This window comes from Natator depressus, chromosome 2 (assembly GCF_965152275.1).
Source record: "Natator depressus isolate rNatDep1 chromosome 2, rNatDep2.hap1, whole genome shotgun sequence".
Lineage (NCBI taxonomy): Eukaryota > Metazoa > Chordata > Testudines > Cheloniidae > Natator > Natator depressus.
The window spans coordinates 60,768,911-60,786,775 of NC_134235.1; the positions used below are offsets into that span (position 1 = coordinate 60,768,911).

The 17,865-nt window shown below is 37.9% G+C and overlaps 1 protein-coding gene across 1 annotated transcript in view; it reads left to right on the plus strand.

The window, feature by feature from the left end:
• The window catches only part of ARMC1 (armadillo repeat containing 1), a 48,970-nt gene extending 44,554 nt beyond the window's left edge, over positions 1–4,416 (plus strand). Inside the window, exons 5-7 of the mRNA XM_074944309.1 lie at positions 1,364–1,480; positions 1,585–1,659; positions 2,226–4,416. Of these exons, the coding sequence (XP_074800410.1) occupies positions 1,364–1,480; positions 1,585–1,659; positions 2,226–2,417 (384 nt within the window). The 3' untranslated portion in view covers positions 2,418–4,416. The remainder of the gene's footprint in view (positions 1–1,363; positions 1,481–1,584; positions 1,660–2,225) is intronic.
• Positions 4,417–17,865: the final 13,449 nt, after the last annotated feature.

Sequence of the window (17,865 nt, forward strand, 5' to 3'; positions counted from 1 at the left end):
ACTATCTGTGGAATAGGTATTACTCCATTTAGGGAAACAGAGGCACAGATTATATGATTTGACCAAGCTCTCAGAAGGAGAGACTGTGTCAGTTAATATATGTATCCATGCAATCACCCCTTGTTTAATCTACTAAACCATGTTGCCTCTCACCCTTTTGTGCCTTCCCTCCTCGTGGCCAGAGGTGGTTTTATTTGTTTTTCACTTGTACAATGCAGTTTGTCCCCCCCCCCCCCCCCCCGCACACACACACACTTTTGTGTAAAGATATTTAGCCCAGGCCTACTATATTGCCACAATTCTAATTATTAATGTTCTTTAATACAGTCCAAAATGACATTCATATGTGCATGGAAGTAAGCTGAGTTTTGCCTCTGTATAGTTTAGCTGAACCAGTTAGTTAGCAGATTGATGAAATTAGTATGCTTCTTCCTGTATTGAAACCACTGTTGTCTAAGTACTGAGCAGTAATTACTGTATAATAATATATAGTGCTTTTCTTTCAAAGATCTCACAGCACTTTTCAATTAAAATTAAATACTAAGGTATATAGAAATCTGATTTTGAACCTAACACTTGAGTCTATAAGACAGTCAAGGTGTGTATATATGTATCTATCTCTGGTAACCCACTACAATGTAGCTTTTTCGTTTGTGGTAGCAGTCTCCCAAATAGATATTTTACTCTCTTTGTAGTAACCATCTTGTTTTCTAAATACTGAAAAAGTAAGAAAACATGTTAAGGTAATGTAGACTAGATGCAACCAGTATAGGTCAATGTAATGTTATTGCACAGTAGGCATTGTCACTTGCTTTAAACATAGCAAGCAGTTGGTTTTTTAACCAAACATTTTTTCCCTTGAAATCAGAGTTAAGATTATGCTGTGCTTTGATGTCCATGAGCTGCCACAGATGAGGTAGCTGAAGGATACAACAGCTGCTTTGATGCATTCAGTCAGTATGGATACAAGGTGTCTGATAAATAGCAACTTAAACACTAACTACACATCAATGAGCGCTCCACTCAATCCGGACTTAACCTCAGGGGACTGTTTAGCTGATCATACGGAGAAAAACATTCTTTGCTTTTCAGCACTTTTTCCTGATTATTTACAGTTGATTCCATCCTTGTTTGACTTTTAAAATATAAGCAAAAATGTTCTAAATTTTGTTATGACAAGATTTGTAGCAATATGAAATGTCAGTATATGTGTATTAAAAATAATTGTAACCGGCACTATTTATTTTCTTTTGCAAAATTACCTTATTTACCAACTGTCTTAAAAGATGCAGGAGTTTGTTATAACATCCACGGTTAATACTTTTGTATGGCCTTTGCATGTTAATACTTTATTTTTTTCTAGTCTCGAAGGAATCTTTGTGAAGAAGCCTTGTTGAAAATTAAAGGAGTTATTAGCTTTACATTTCAAATGGCGGTTCAAAGATGCGTGGTCCGAATTCGCTCAGACTTAAAAGCAGAAGTAAGTACTTACAACTGTGCTTGCTTTAAGGCCTGTGCATCTGTTGCAGTTCTATAACACTAAAAGTCTTCCTTTATTTTCCTTGTATTTTCTCCCTCTTGTAGGCTTTGGCAACAGCAATAGCATCAACCAAAGTTATGAAAGCACAGCAAGTTGTGAAAAGTGAAAGTGGAGAGGAGGTGAGATACAGTTCATTCTAACTAGAGGTGGATCTGGCTTGGATCTTTGGTACCTGTACTACAATGCCCATCTCTTCTATTCTTAAGGAACTGTACATTGTTGTACTTGTCAGAGATTCATACACAACATAAAGAGGTTAAAGTGTATACTGCCCAAAGATGTGAATCCATATAATAGTATTCCTAGAAATTACTGTTGAACTGTTAGCAAGAGGTGTAACCGTACAGGACAGCCATCTCCTGCTGACACTAGACTCTCCTGACCTGGAGAGATGAGTCTGGAAACTGAGATTTGGTTTCTGTCAAGAAGGCAAATCTCAATGATGTGGTTTTATTTCACAGCTGTAGAGAAAGATAGTCTGACTTTTTGGTGGTATGTTTTTACCTTAAACCTGTACTTTTCTTGCATATGGTCTAAATAAAATGGATTGACAATGCCTAATATCTACCATGGCAGTTATTTAGGGACCTCCCTAAATTGCCTCTCAGGATGAGGCCCTTATTTTTTTTTGTATTCATTTTGATTCACAGCATTTAACATTTTCTTGAACTCTTCTATTCATCAGGTGCTGGTTCCATTCCAAGATACTCCTGTAGAAGTAGAGCAAAATACAGATCTACCTGACTATTTGCCAGAGGATGAAAGCCCTACAAAGGAACAAGACAAAGCAGTATCCCGGGTTGGGTCACACCCAGAAGGTGCAGCCAGCTGGCTCAGCACAGCGGCAAACTTTCTGTCCAGGTCTTTCTACTGGTGACTTGCGTTGTGGTTAAAGGACTGCATGAACAACCAACAGGGTGGCCGGTTTTCCATTGGTGTGGTGAACTGCCAAGTGCAATTTGCAATAAATTATCACGAAAAGATTTTAGATTACACAAATGTATGCTGCATTTTACATTTTATTGGCCATTTAGCCTGTTAGGCAGGTCAAAGGACAGAGGCCTCAGATCAAGTCGCTTTTGTTTGTTTTCATGTACATTTTATTGTCTCCTTTTTTAAATGGGTCCATTATTAAAAACCAAACATTTATGCTTATGGAGCTTTAAGTTTGACTTCACACGAAGCAAGCGATAGGGAGAACCCATTCAACTCAAGTCTCAGGACCTCTGTGAAAGGAAATTCTTATTAATTCTAGTTGTGCATGAATCAAAATGCCTTTTGTTTTGCCTTATTTCAAATTTATTTCTTTTGGTTTTCTAGACATTGACTCCAGATGAAAATATACCCTGCCTTTGTTTTGCCTTTTATTTTTGCCAACCATGTTCAGAACCAGCATTTCATATTAATTTTCTGTATGAAAATAAAATTGCTACACACTTGAACTTTATAACCCCTTATGTTTGTTGAAATATTTTTCAGCCCTTAAACCACTGGTGAGCTATGAGATTAACATATAAGGGATTAAATGAGCAGAAAGAAGTATGTATGTATGTATATGTTATACAGTAAATAAACTGCTGTAGGAAAATCATTTCAATGATGGGTGTGAGTGACTTTGTGTATATAGTACCAGATACTACTGACTGCCATTTAGGCTGGTTAAGAAGATCATACTCCAACAGCTGTGATCTGCTCAACTGCTTATTGCAGTTTCTTCTGAGAGAGAAGGTGGGTTGTTGGCCTTACTCAGTTATCAGATAGTGTCCACTATAAGTGACTATAATGGTAACTGAAACTTTATAAACTTGAAAAATAAAACAAATTGAATGCCTGTTCCGCCACAGTGCCACTCTCATAAATTTTGACTTTAAACTTTTATTGCTTGGCAGAAATCTGATCGGTAGTACTGTAGTTGTTTCCTCTTATTGCCTTCATTATTTTCCCATGAAAGCACATCAACTTGGATAAGACAAAAACCATACCTGAACAATTGGTTTTGTCTTGTTGTTTGCAGACAGTGTAAGTTTAAAGATGTCTTGGTCATTAACATCTTCTCTCTGTTTTGTGACCAGAAAAGATAACAAAAGTAGGTAGAATCTATGAAATTAGATATTGAAATATTAGTAAGCATTTTCAGTGTTCTGAAAACTACAGTACTGCTTTGTTGCTTCACAGGAATACAGCTAAAAAACTGTAATGCTATTATAAAACTGACACAAAAAAAAAAGTGTTTTTTGTGATGACATCCATGCTATAACATTGGCTACATTTTCAATTTGGAGACTGAGACAAATGTTTGCTCCATAAAAGTTACTCCCCAGTGTTATGGGCAGGGAGTAAAATCATTCACAGGCTGTCATATTAATGCAACAGTGTACAGGAAAGAATAGTGTAAAATAACAACAGTAACAAAAGTCAGAGTTGACCCACTCAAATTCAGTGTCATTCGGGGACGAAAAAGGTTACTTGCAGACTAGATGTCTCTGTTTTTTAATGTAGCTAGCTCATTTTGATTCAGGTTTACACGCACAGATTGAAAATACAAGCTTTCCAGGGCATGTATTGCTTTAAATATGTAATATTACTCATTTTGCTGTCTAGAATGTTACAGTACCAAATGTGTTTGAAAAGCCCTCTGTTCTATAGCCATGAATGCAAAGTTTACTTTTCTCTGTTAACATTTGTTTGCATTTTGTATTACTGCACATCTACTTACTAAATTACTATACCCCTTTGGATATTAATGGTTCAATACAAGTAGGTATTACAGTTTGTGCATTCAGTCTTTAGGTATGCTATTTTTTGACAGTATTGCAGGTCTTGTAAAACAGTTAAGGCATCTGTACAAGTTTTTGAGATATATTGTAAAATAATAAAGGGTAATATAACTAAACTAAACATACTCCTGCATCCTGTGGTTTTTGGGGTATAGTAATGACAATTGACTTCTGTTATGTTCTTGGGTTTTCTACTTCTAAAAGCTCATGCTCTTTATTTTTGGATTTCAAGAGAGAGAAACACAAATACCTCATCATAATATCAAATGACCCATGCTCAACCATTTCTTTAGTGTGTTATGTCCTGCATGCTGCAAATATTTTTAGAATGTGCTTTTATTTAAACAGTATTCTTTGAGTGACTGTGCATATTAACATAGGTTTTGTGCTATCTGGTGCAGCCAAATGGTAGGACCTTCTCCCAGCAGTGCCCATTAGAGTGCGCGTGCAGCTCAGCAATAGTGCCTGATTCTCTTCCTGAAGAGGAGGATGAGGAGATACTGTTCAACAAGAGGAGCTATCAGATGGATAGAGACTTTGATCCTGATTTGGCACCTGATGAACATATGGGTATTGCTTCTGTGTCATCTCCTTTTGAGAACGTTTTGCAATTCTGTGACCTAGTGGATTCTATGGCATCCACTTTGAACTTACCTTCATTGTTGTGTGAAGACATTACATCTGGTATTCAATGTTTTGGGTGCTATTTTCAGGTGATTAGTGTTAACCATCTGTGCTGGATGGTCTCTTGCAGCCTGCTGAGACTATTTGGGCTACCCATGCTTCTTGTCAGCCTGTATCTAAGAAAGCTGAAAAGTTGTATCAGACACCTTATAAGGGTTATTGTATTTTCACTCTCGCCCTGTGCCGGACTCTCTAGTGGTTGCTGCTGCCAATAATAGGTTTCAGTCTGGTGAGGCCCATTCAACTGTGGACACAGAAGGGAAGAAAAGAATATCGATGCCCTGGGGCGGAGAGAGAGATTTTTGTTCTTCCTCATCTCCTCGAATTAGTGTGCCTTATTACCAGAAGGGTGATAGCCCATTACCAAGTCCATCTGTGGGAGAAGTTAGCTCTATTTGCACAGGAACTCTCAGATGATAAGAGGAGCTTGGCAAATGCATTATTGATGGAGGGACAACATCTACACACAACATCTTCATCACAGTCTCAGCATAAAAAGAAATAAATCCAATCCAGACCTAAATCAAAACAATCTGTTCCTTCCTCTTCATCTTTACTGAATACAAGGCCTCAAATTTGATGTGAGAATCAACAGTTGTTGACCAATTGGTGAGAATGCATCCCTTTCTTCATTTGGAGACATGGCAGCTCATTTTATTGATACATGCTTACTGCATCAGACACAAGGATCCTAGAAGTTATAGAAAAGGGCAATGCAATACAATTTGAAAAGTTACCCCCTTTCAATTTCCCCTATCCTTCCCTTTTCAGGGAACCTTCTCATGAGGTTATTCTTCTATCAGAATTTCAGAAATTGCTCCTGATAGGTGCTGTTGAGAGGTACTCAAACATCTGTTGAGTCAACGGTTTTAGTCAGCTGCCTGGTAGAGAAGAAAGATGGGGTGGGTTCCATCCAATTTTAGATTTAAAAAAATTGAACAGGTTTGTTCAGAAGTTTTGGTTTTGAATGCTAACTCTAGCCTCCATAATTCCCTCGCTGTCCAGTTATGGATTGGTTTACAACTCTCAATTTAAAGGATGCATATTTCTGTCCAACCAAATTGTCAGAAGTACTTTGTGTTTTGTAATGACACAAAGATATTTTCAGTATAAAGACCTACTGTTTTACCTTTCTACAGCACTGAGTCTTTACAGAGTGCCTTTCTGTAGCAGCAGCAGCACATTTAAGAAAACAGAGTATCTTTGTTTACCCATATTTGGATGATTGGCTGCTAACGTCATCTTCACAGGAGGATCTCCTATTTCACATCAAATCTACAACATCCCTTCTTATGGCTTTGGAACTGTTTCTGAATGTCAAAAGTCAAATCTCTACTTGACTGAGAGAATTCAGTGAAAAGGCTGTATGCTGGACTCACTAGCTGGAAGAGTTTTCCTTTGGGAACAAAGATTTTTTTGAAGATAAAACAGCCTGTTTCAAAGATTCAGTGTGTTGCACCCAGAAGATTATTTTCTTTTTAGGTCTAATAGATCTTATGCCAGTGACCACTTACATTACTCCATTTGCATGCCTCAGAATGAGATTAATGCAGCATTTGGATGTCACACTTTTCCAGACCCCATATGAACAGGCTTCGGATGTTTATCGCCCATGTCTCAGATGTTCTAAATTTGTTGATATGGTGGACAGACAGATCAAATGTTCTCAGAAGTGTCTTTTCAATCCCTCTTTGCCATCTGTCACAATAACTTCCAATGTATCCAGCAAGGGATGGGGGAACTCAGCCACATCATTTTACAGTTCGAGGCTACTGGATGTCTCAAGGAAGGTACTTACATATAATTATTTTTTTTAATTAGGAGCCATTTATTTGGCTCTCAGATCTTTTCTTCCTCATTTAAATGGGGAAGGTTGTTCAGATAGCAATGAACAATACAACTGCTATGTATTATGTAAACAAGTTCATTCTTTCCTGTTATGTGCAGAGGTAATCAATTTATGGCACTGGTGCATTCTTCACAGTGTCTTTATCTGGTAGCCCGGCATTTAGCAGAGGAGAGCAATGTGTTAGCCGTCATTTCAGCAGGGACAGTTCTCAGATGCATGAGTGGTTCCTGAAGGATTAAGTTTTTTCCAGCTGGGATCAACCCAATGAAAACTTAGTTGCAACCATGTTCAATACAAAGTGTCATCTGTGCTGTTCAAGAGCAGAAAGGGACAATCAATCCATCTCAGGTGCTTTCTTGCTGCATTGGGGAAGGGACCTTCTGCATGCTTTTCCCTCCTTTTCCATTAATTCAGAAAGCAATGAAGAAGATGAGTCATGACAGAGAAGGGATTATCCTGATTGCTCCGGGTTGTCTGACAGTAGGAGTATGTGGACCTGCTTCAGATGTCAGACAGAGTGTGCAAGTGTCTCCCTTTGTCTCCACACCTGATATTCCAGCAGTGAGCAGGATCCTTCATCCAGATCCATAGTCTTTCCATCTGACAGCTTGATCTATCAGACTTTGCCTGATCTTGAACAAGCCTGTTCCTTGCTGGTTCAAAATTTATTGCTCAGTTCTAGAAAATAGTCTGTAAGGATGTATTATTTGAAATGGACTAAATTTGTTTCTTGGATGCGAGGAAAATCTGATTAACCAGTTACAGCTTCTGTTCCTGTGTTTTATAGTATTTAATGTTTTTAAAGTCTGAAGGATGATCTAATTCTTCTTAAGAGTTCATTGGGCTGCTCTTTTAGTTTTTCATGTTTTAATCTTTGTTTATGCGATACAGTTCAAAGGTTAATGAAGGGGTTGTCTAACATGATCCCCTTTAAGGGATCCGGTTCCACGTGGAATCTTAATTTGGTTTTATCTATACTTATGAAACCACTTTTTGAACCCTAGGCAGCGTTCTTTATTAAACTTACCTATTAAAACTGTTATTGCTATAACATCAGCCAGAAGGGTGAGCAAATTGCATTCTTTGATGGTCAATTTACCATTTACTACTTTCCATACAAACAAAGGGGTTCTTAGACCTGATCCCAGGTTTTTTACCACAAATAGTGCGAGTTTCATATCAGACTATTAATTTACTGGTATTTTTCCCAAAGTTGCATACTAATAAATGGGAATCTTTTTTACTTTAGATGCTAGAAAGATTCTAGCATGTTGTCTAAATAAAGCTCGAATTCTAAGGAATCATCTAAGTTGTTTCTTATGCTAAGAATTATATGCATCATAGTATATCCAGGTGCAGTGTTGTTGTAACTGTGTTGGTCCCAGGATATTAGAGACACAAGGTGGGTGAGGTAATATCTTTTATGGGACCAACTTCAGTTGGTGAAAGAGACATGCTTTTGAGCTACAAAGAGCTCTTCTTCAGGTCTGAGAAGGGTACTCACTGTCACAGCCAAGCAAAAGTTAGAATAGATTGTTTAGTATAAGTAGTTAACATATATTTTAAGAGACCATTCAAGGTGAAGTGGCCCTCTGCAGTTAACACCTCTGGAGCGTTATTGAGTTAGATGGTTATAATAAGCCATAAATCCAGTGTCTTTATTAAGACCATGATTTTTAATGTCTAGCAAAGTTATGAATTTAAACTCCCAGGCTTGTCTTTTGAAGAGGGTCTTACACATGCCTGTCACAACATGTGATGTACCTCATCCAGTGCACTAAATGCCCCCATAACAACAATGTGGATGAAACTAGACAATCACTATGCTCTTGAATGAACTCACACAGAAAAGTGATCACTCCATATCCAGCCTCTCAGTTGTCTTCCTCAAAGGAAACCTGCACAACACCATCAAAAGACAAGCCTGGAAGCTTAAATTAATAATTTTGCTAGACACTAAACATCATGATCTTAACAAAGACAATGGATTTATAGTTTATTGCAACAATCTGTAATCCACTAACCCTTTTCTTTCTTTTTTTTTTTGTCCTATGACTGGAGAGGAGTTAACTGCAGAGGGCCACTTCACTTTGAATGGTCTCTTAGAATATGTATTAACTAATTATGCTAACCAATTTGTTCCACCTGATATTTAGCTGTGACACTGCGTACTTTTCCCTGACCTGAAGAAGAGCTCAAAAGCTTCTCTTTCACCAATAGAAATTCGTCCAATAAAAGATATTGCCTCCCTCACTTTGTCTCTATACTGTATCTGGTCAGATTATTTCCAGATGGGTTAAACAATGTCATTGAATATAACCACTTAGTAGCTGTCCCTGTGCCTACTCTTGTACGGTCTCAGCAAATAGCAGCATGTTCCTACTGGAGAAATCTGTAAGGCTGCTACCATGGAAGTCAATACATATCTTTACTAAACATTATGCTTTGGATTTAGCTTCAAGAGCGGTTGCTAGATTTGGTCAACTGGGGCATCAGTCATTTAATTAGGACTCTCCCTCCTCCTGAGTTTTCAGCACTGCTTGCTGGACTACCCATAAGTGTGACTGTGCAGAGCCACTCAAAGAAGAAATGACCATTACTAGTACCAAGAGTTCTCCGAGATGACTGCATATTCACACTTCCCACCAACCTTCCCCTCTTTCTCAAAGTCCTATTGTGTTTTTTCTCGGTTGGTAGTGGAAGGAGCTGAGGTAGTAGAGTATGCAGTGCCCACAATGTAGCTATGCCCTCAGAACATTTGGAGACATGAGGGGACAGGAGTAGGTGCACATGTGCTCTAACGGGCACTACTTGAAGTAGGTTCATTCTGTGAGCTGCACCAGGTGGCGCAAAATGCATAAGTGTGAATATGTAGAGTCATCTTGAAGGACTCCAGTAACAAGTAACCTTCATTTTTGTAAAAAGTAATCAGGCACATGCTAGTGTAAGGACATGGGCTCAAGGAACTCATTTTTGGTTTTAAACCAGGATTTTGATAATGAGGGGAAGCTCAGGAGTACACAGGAATTCAGAAAAGAACACATTTAATTCATAAAAGGTTTGGATAGTCTTCACCAATCCCTAGTTTTGGTAAAATGCAAGAAATTAGTAAAGGTTGCCAATTTTAGAAGTCATGAGTTGCTGTCTGTACTGCCTGGGACCGAAATCAGGGATAAGAAAGTCCTTCAAAGCTGGTTTAAGGAGTTAAAATAAAAATAAAAAGCTTGCAAAATCAGGGGCCTCAGAAAAAAAATTCAACTTGGGAAAGAAGTATTAAGGAAAACAGGTGTCATGTACTCCCCTTGGAAAGCACTGCTTACCAAGCAGGCTGCTACCTTCTGTACTAGTTAAAGAGCCTGGGTTGTCTTAAGGTGTAGCACCATGTAGAGTGTAGTGTCTTTATCACTACCATATTTTTTCATAATGAGAATAAGTGCTGATAGGGTAGGTAGAGGCAAAATCAAGACCCCTAAATGTGACTCCATGTAAATAGCTGTCAAATACTGTAGAATGTTTACAGCACAACGAAGTACAATATAGGCTGTTCCTTCCCCACTCTCCAAACACCTATGGTTTGTTTCATACGAAAATAGCTGATGTTGCTTAGTTTTGCCATAGGGTATGTAAGCTGAGGAGGAGAGTAGAGTGGGGGGCTAACTCGAAAGTGAACATTGAATACCTGGGCAGATATAAACTGGCAGGTGTGAAGTATTCCTATAACTGTGTACACAGGAAAATAAAATGTGGGTTCTCCTTTTTGCCTCTGAACAACTCTCCAGCTGTCAACTAGTGGAGTTTACAAATACATCTAATAAAAATTAGCAGCAGCAGCAGCCTTTGCTGTATTCCCCTTGTTTAGGCCTGAATCGTGCACCCTCCCCTATTTCTAACTACCTTTCAGTGCCCAAAAATGCAAATGCAACAATTTATTAAAACTAAGCATTGAAAACAAATGAGGGAGAAGAAAATACACCCAACCCCTTTCACATAGATGAAGACTGTGGCTCTCCAGGAATAGTTAAGTACACATTATTTAGTTGGAGGGTCACTGTCTCAGTGAGGTTCAGCATCTGACTAGGATGAGAGGTGAAACTTGCTGTTTAAATCTATGTTCTAAAACTTAGTGCAATAGCCTTCCATTAAGTTAAAACAAGAATCAAATATATCTGTCCTTATTTCTTACAGTTTACATAGCGCAAACACCATTGATATTGTTACGTCTAATTTAAACATAAACTTGCAGCAATCTAATTAAAAGAGTGATTTTAAACAAGTATAACTTCGTGTGCTGACACTTGTATCAGTTTATATCTGCCTTATATCCATTTAAGGTGCAAGTTATACCTATAAAAGCCACGTTTAAACTGATATAGGTGTCCACACAAGGGTTTGTGTTTCATAAACTAAATTCATTTTTAAACAGATTTAAGTTAACAAGTGCAATTCTCTGTGTGTAGACAAGCCCTTAGTGAGCAGAAGTGGGGCTGAGCCTCTCCGCCAAATAAATCTGAGATCAGCTGAATTAGTCAGTGGGGATGGTTGAAGATATACCTTGAAAACAGCTGTGAATGGATATCCAACTTGTACCACATTTCTTTTTGTAAAATGCAATGGTACAGGTTGTTTTATTGGGGTAGTTCCCAAACATACAATTTGGAGCAGAGCAGTGTACGAACAGAAGGAGGGACATGGTCCCTGCCCAGAATAGTTTTCAAATTGTTAGAGAGTTATAAATGCCTCCACATCTAAATAATTTACAACATTATCCTAATTTTAATAGTGGGCTAAGGCTCATGGCTCTAGCCAATTCTCAGTGCTTGTGCTAGTATGACATACAATACTTATGGATTTCCAGGAAGTGATAGTGAAAACCAATTTTAATATGTAGAAAGCATTTTTAATGTGAGCAATAAATGGTGAAAATGTGCACGTGCTACCCAAAAGGCTCTTTTAAATGCATGACATGAAACAAAGCAGAAGTCAATACCGCAAAAACCTTCCATAATACTTCTATGGGGTCACTGCCTTCTTCAGCTGTCACCTTCATCTTGACTGATCTTGTAACCAGGTGCTCAGATAGCATAGTCATAAACATACCATAATTATCTGGGATAGGGAAGTGGTCCACCCACGATCACACAGGAATCTTAAATATTATCAAAGATTAAGCCAGTCTGACTCCCAATTCTGTGCTTTAATTACTAGACTGGGCAGTCTCCCATGTAAAGGGCCTAGGTTTCTTCACTTTCCCCAGAAGACTCAAGCCAAGGGTGGAAAAATTCATTTCCTAGTATGCCTGACTACATGTTTCCTACTGAATTACTGCATGCTGCATTTCAAAACAGACATGCTGGAAAGCTAGTTTTCTTCTCAAATTAGACACTTGTGCTGTTAAAGTTCTATGGAGGGAAGAATCTGTGGCAACAGCCACTCCACTCTCCATGATTTCCCCTAAATGGTGATTCTGATCCCTCAGTACCTTTCTGTATACTCTAATTAGGGTATTTCTGACACTTTTGACACCAGCATTTACCTTACCAGCAGTAAATGTAGGTATAAATTTCAAAGGGCTTTTGTTCTCTTCTATTAAGGTTTTTATTCTGTGCCCATCACCATGGTATCTAAACACTTTCCAGTGATACATTAGGCAGTGTGACTAGCATATGTAATGTGGTTCTTTCTTCATTCTTCCTAGGGGGAAAATGGTATGTGAATTTTTATTTATTAAGGTCAGCTTGAAATCTTGGAATGAAAAGCGCCAGCGTTTGTGACGGTCCTTGGCTTTTGCAGGAGCAAGTTGTATACTCTTGGCCCAGCATTTAAGAGTACGCTCCATTGCCTGTACACATGAGCTTTACCCTTTTAGCAGACTTTGTGCCACAGGAGCAGAGTTAGTTTAATCTCACATACGAATGGAATAAAGACTATGTGTAATTGGTATTATTACAAGATTCATTTTTGCTAATAAAATATGAACTACCTCAAAACACTGGCTTATAAAAGCCTACATGAACCGTAGCGATTACGAAATTATACTGCAAATGTGAAAATGCCATGATTAATAGTGGTATAGTAATCCCTTTAAAATTCTCTACAATGCTTATAAAATAAAAAAATTATCCATTTTCATGGTGTTATCTCTTTTATTTCAATAAATATATGCTATTATGTTTTAGCAAATAACCATTATTGTTTATATACTGGAATTCAGTGAGACGTAGTAAAATGACTTTTTTTAAAAGTCTATTTCTTGGTGTATAAAGTAACTGTAAAGCTTACTGATAGTGAATAGGGGCTACTACTTAACTCTCAATTGTTGGCTACATTACTGAAACAATGAAGACATATCACTGACTATAAGAGGGAAAAATAGCAGTCATTTAACATAGCTGAGCATTTACTATCATTTATGCTACAGAAGCAATCTCATTATTAAAGTGAATGTAACCAGTTTTGTTTCTGCATATGTTTAGATGTATTGGTACATAATATGCATTGCTGTTTGTAACAGTAAATTACATGAGCTGCAGGGCTATTTTGGCTGATTGAAATGAAGGTTTATCCAAACCCTTCAATTTAATAAACAAAGATAAAGTTAATAAAGACTATATATTTGAAACCGCTTTTATTAGTAGCCTTTCAATAATGAAGGCTCATGCCTTCCTGCAAAATTTTGTTCTAAGAAAAAACAATAGATTAAATGGTGCTTGTACATAGAAATCTTCAGTGAGATAACAGGTTATTTTCAAATAACTTCTTTCTTAAGATGAGACCTTGCATTATTTATTACAAAATACAGAATGGTACATTTTATCCGTTCTGGTGTGCATGCATTGTAGCTTAAACCTGGCACAGGCTGTTCACCAATCTGGATTTCCTGGAAACATACTGACCTTAGTCGATTGTTTGTGGCTTAGATTGGTGTGTCCAATGTCAGTCAAACAAGATTCTAGTATATTGTGCTATTCTAATCTTTTTCAACTTATCGTGTGTGTGCGCGAGGGGTGGGATGGGGATCTGAGTGCTTCTTTTATTGCAGTTTTGCATTTCATCAACACATACAGTTGATAAAATGAGTAGTTAATAATGCTACCCTCAACCTATAGAGTAAAATGAATTTTGAATCTGATATCAGTGCTGCAGTACTGTAATTTCATAGGCAATAAGGAATTGAGCAACAATTCCTATATATAATCGAATGATGAAAATCAGACAGCCATTATCATATATATAATTTGACATTCATAAACTATGAAAAGTGAGCTGTGGTTCTCAGAGAGAACACCGAGTAGCTTAAGATTTTTTAAAATAGTAAATGTGACTATAAATATGTTAAAATATGTTTTATTGAGCTATTTCGACAAACCTACACTGGGGAAATCATACATTCTAATGATAGGGACTTTTGTGAAGCACTTTGAGGTCTACTGATGAAAAGTGTTATATAAGAACTAGGTAGTATTATCATTGGAGAGGAAAAGATATCTTATGTGCAAAGCAATGTTAACTGCATTATTTAAGTAAATCAAATTAGCAAAGAAAAAAATTCAGCAGGAACTGCCTTAGGTCTGTATGATTGATGTAACTACATCAGATCCTGCTCTTCTAGGGACCCCATCTCTCATACACAACCTCCTGATGCAAGCTGGAGTGGCTGTCTCAATTTTCTGACCGAAGTCCTATCTAAGCCTGATATCAGATGAGCATGGTATAGAATGAGGCCCTAACTGCATTTCTTTTTTGGAAAGCAGTACTTTAGTTCTACTCCTAATTTCCTGGCCCATGCAGGTGCGTTGCCAGAAGCTGCAGAGTCATATATACAAAGGGATAGAGAATTGTCACAGGGTGACTGGAGAGGAGAAAACATAAACAGGAGGGGATAGGCCTAATCCTGTAGACTTTACTCACATGCAACTCCCATTGAATGAAGAAGAATGCATTGGTGGAAGCTAGACGGATCATTGCAGATGTTACTTCCACTAGGAATGCAACTATTTGTACTTTAATATTCTAGCTGTCAACATGGTGGTATATACAGTCCATAGTCCAGAAAATAGTCATTTACGAGTCACCATATGGGCAATCAATATCAAAGCACCAATAACTGTATTTCTAGTGAAAGAACAATATCATACCATGGCCAGTCAGACTGAGTCAAAGTCTCTTGTCAATGGCTGATGTAAAAATATATATGCTGCCAGGTGAAGTATGAGAGGTGTGTCTCAGCCAAAATCCTACAGATGAACAGCCCAAAGCTTTGGGAAAATGAAGATCTGGTTTTGAACTTCATGGTTTGAGCCCATTTCTACAAAGGGTCAAACTAAAACCCTGGGTTTAAACATCAGTGAACTTTATTTAGTTTGTATCTGAATCCAGGCATTGTGACTGGAGTCCATTGCTAGTACCTACCTACTTCTAGATAGAAGTGGTAGCGAGCATCAGTTTGGATATCAACTACTGACCCAGTCCACTTTTCCTTTACATCATTATTACAAAATAAGTCCTCCATCTATATAGAATGCATGTCCTTATTAAACACTAACACTTGCACGGTGTAAAAATTGTCAGTGCTGATGAAAATGTCCACATATAATGCTGTTGTAATAGCAGTGTTGTCCCTTAGCATAATTGTTGAAATAGAAGTATGCTAATTTATCAGTCTGCTCCACTGTAATATAAACAAAAGGCCATTGCCACTGAAACACTTTCTGCTGTAGAAATAAATGATGTTCCACTAGTAAAAATGATGTATGTATTTGGTTAATAGATCATGCGAATTATGTTGTGGTATTTAGACCTGTACGCTAATTTATGAAGTAGGTTTCAAATACAGCACATTAGTCGCTGTGATCCTTTGGTAGCTTACATATATTCAAGTGTCAAAGTCTCAACTGAGATATTTAAGTAATTTTATATTTTTTCATATTTGGTTTTAATGACCATTGCTTTATTCAGAATGGGCTCGGTTTGACTCCTATTTAAATACATGAGACTGTAACTAGGCATATGATATAATACAAATACTTATGAAAGAAATAAAAACAGTGATGGGAAAACAGACAAAATTAGCTTGCACTGCTGGAAACGTGAAACATCATCTTACAAATTGATAAAAATCAGAAAGCAAAACGGACTGGTCTAGTTCCACCATCTGATATGAGTAAAATGCTCAAACAAATGCAATATACATGATGAATATCAAGTTATGTTTTAAAAATGCTTTTCATGTTAATGATGTAAAATTGAACAGTAACACAGATAAGGAAATATAAACACGATCATCTTGATAAACGTTCCTTTTCACTTTTTAGAGTTTACTCCAATAATCTATTCTTATGTTAATTGTTAATAAAATAGCACCTTGCAATGCAGTAGTAATATGTAGTAGTATATAAAAGCAACCACTCCTTCTGTAATCAACCCTCCCTAGCACAGAAGTGCCCTTTGGTAGGAACTTCTTCCCAACATACCTTTCTGGGACTAGCCTTTTAAATCCTGCAGAGGAAAGCAGCTGTAGCCCTTCAGTCGCCATTTTGTAATTAGTGGCTGCTTGGTGCATTGCCTTTTCATGGAGTCCTAGACTGCAAGACCAGAAGGAACCATTGTGATCATCTAATCTGATCTCCTGTATAATACAACCCATAGAACTTCCCCAAAATAATTACTAGACCATATTCTTCCAAGACAGTAAATATTTTAACTCCTCTTATGTTTTTCTCTAGTTTTGTCTTTTCTTTTACCATGGCACATCCCTCAACGCCTAGTATAGAAAATATGTGTACCAGAATAACTGGTGTTGAAATAACTATAGTGGGTCCTGTTATCCCCTTAGTAACAAGTTACTGAAGTCTGAGCTCTGTACTTTTAGTTTAACAGACAAGTTTTTCTCCTGGTTAACCTCTCCTGTCTCTCTAACTTTCTCCTTTCCTCTAGTCTTTACCCTTATCTCCTACCTGCACTTATCTAATAATACTACAGAATCCTACATTAAAGGTTCTAACTACTGTAGGATTCCTATAGTACTATATAATATTGTAGGGTTAAAATGAATTCTTCAGGGTCTCTTTTCTTATTCCATTTCCATCTCCTGCTTTTTGTTTACTCTTTGTTCCCACCCCCTGCATTTCCCTCTTGCTCTGTCCTCTCCTTTTTGCCTCTTTTTTCCCCCTCTCCCTGTTTTTCCTGGTATCACCTTCTCCTCCTTTCTGTCTCCCTCTAATTTTGCCTTTCTGTCGCTGTAGTTCTTGGAATCTTTCTCCATGGGGATTCTGTGTGTGGTATGTATGCTTGTGAGATCGACTCTCTTGACCATCTGTGTTTCTAGGGCTGCACCTGTGCCTTTCATGCCTTCATCTCCCCACCTGAGAACATCTAGGACAGAGAAGCCTTGGCTCAGTGCTGTCTTCCTGCCCATGGTGCAGAGAGAGAACTCCGCAGCGTCTACTGCTACCTCAAAACAACTTGTCTTTGTAGCTTCTGAAAGAATTTTTTTCCTTCCTCTCAGCAGCTTCTTATTTGGTTTTGTTTTAAATGTAAACAGTCTGGTTCACTTTAGCACTGAGCTGCCATTCCACCAACTGGTTGAGCTCAAATCTTTGGGCATCAAGCCCTGCCCATCCTGCAATGGTATTGTTCCTTCACTGGATGGTCATAATTGTTGCCTTTTGTGTATGGGTGAGGGACATGTTCCAGATCATTGTTCCCTGTGCCAGTCTTCCTTCAACAGAACCCCTCACTCCAGAGATACCTGGCTAAAATGTTTTTCTGTTGGAGCAGTTCCTGAGGGGCGATTCAGAAAGATGTCCCTCTGATTCCCCAAAGGGACTATCCTCTCAAAAATCCCATTCCTTCAGGACCCCAGTAAGTAGGGACTCTATCCCTAAAACTCCTTTGGTCAGTGCTGAGAAGGGACTCTCTAACCCTTCAACAAGCTGCCTTTGTTTTCCCAAATCAAGCTCTATGCTAGTTGGGATCTCAGCTCTGAAGCTTGGTATCACCTCCACTTCACTGAGACT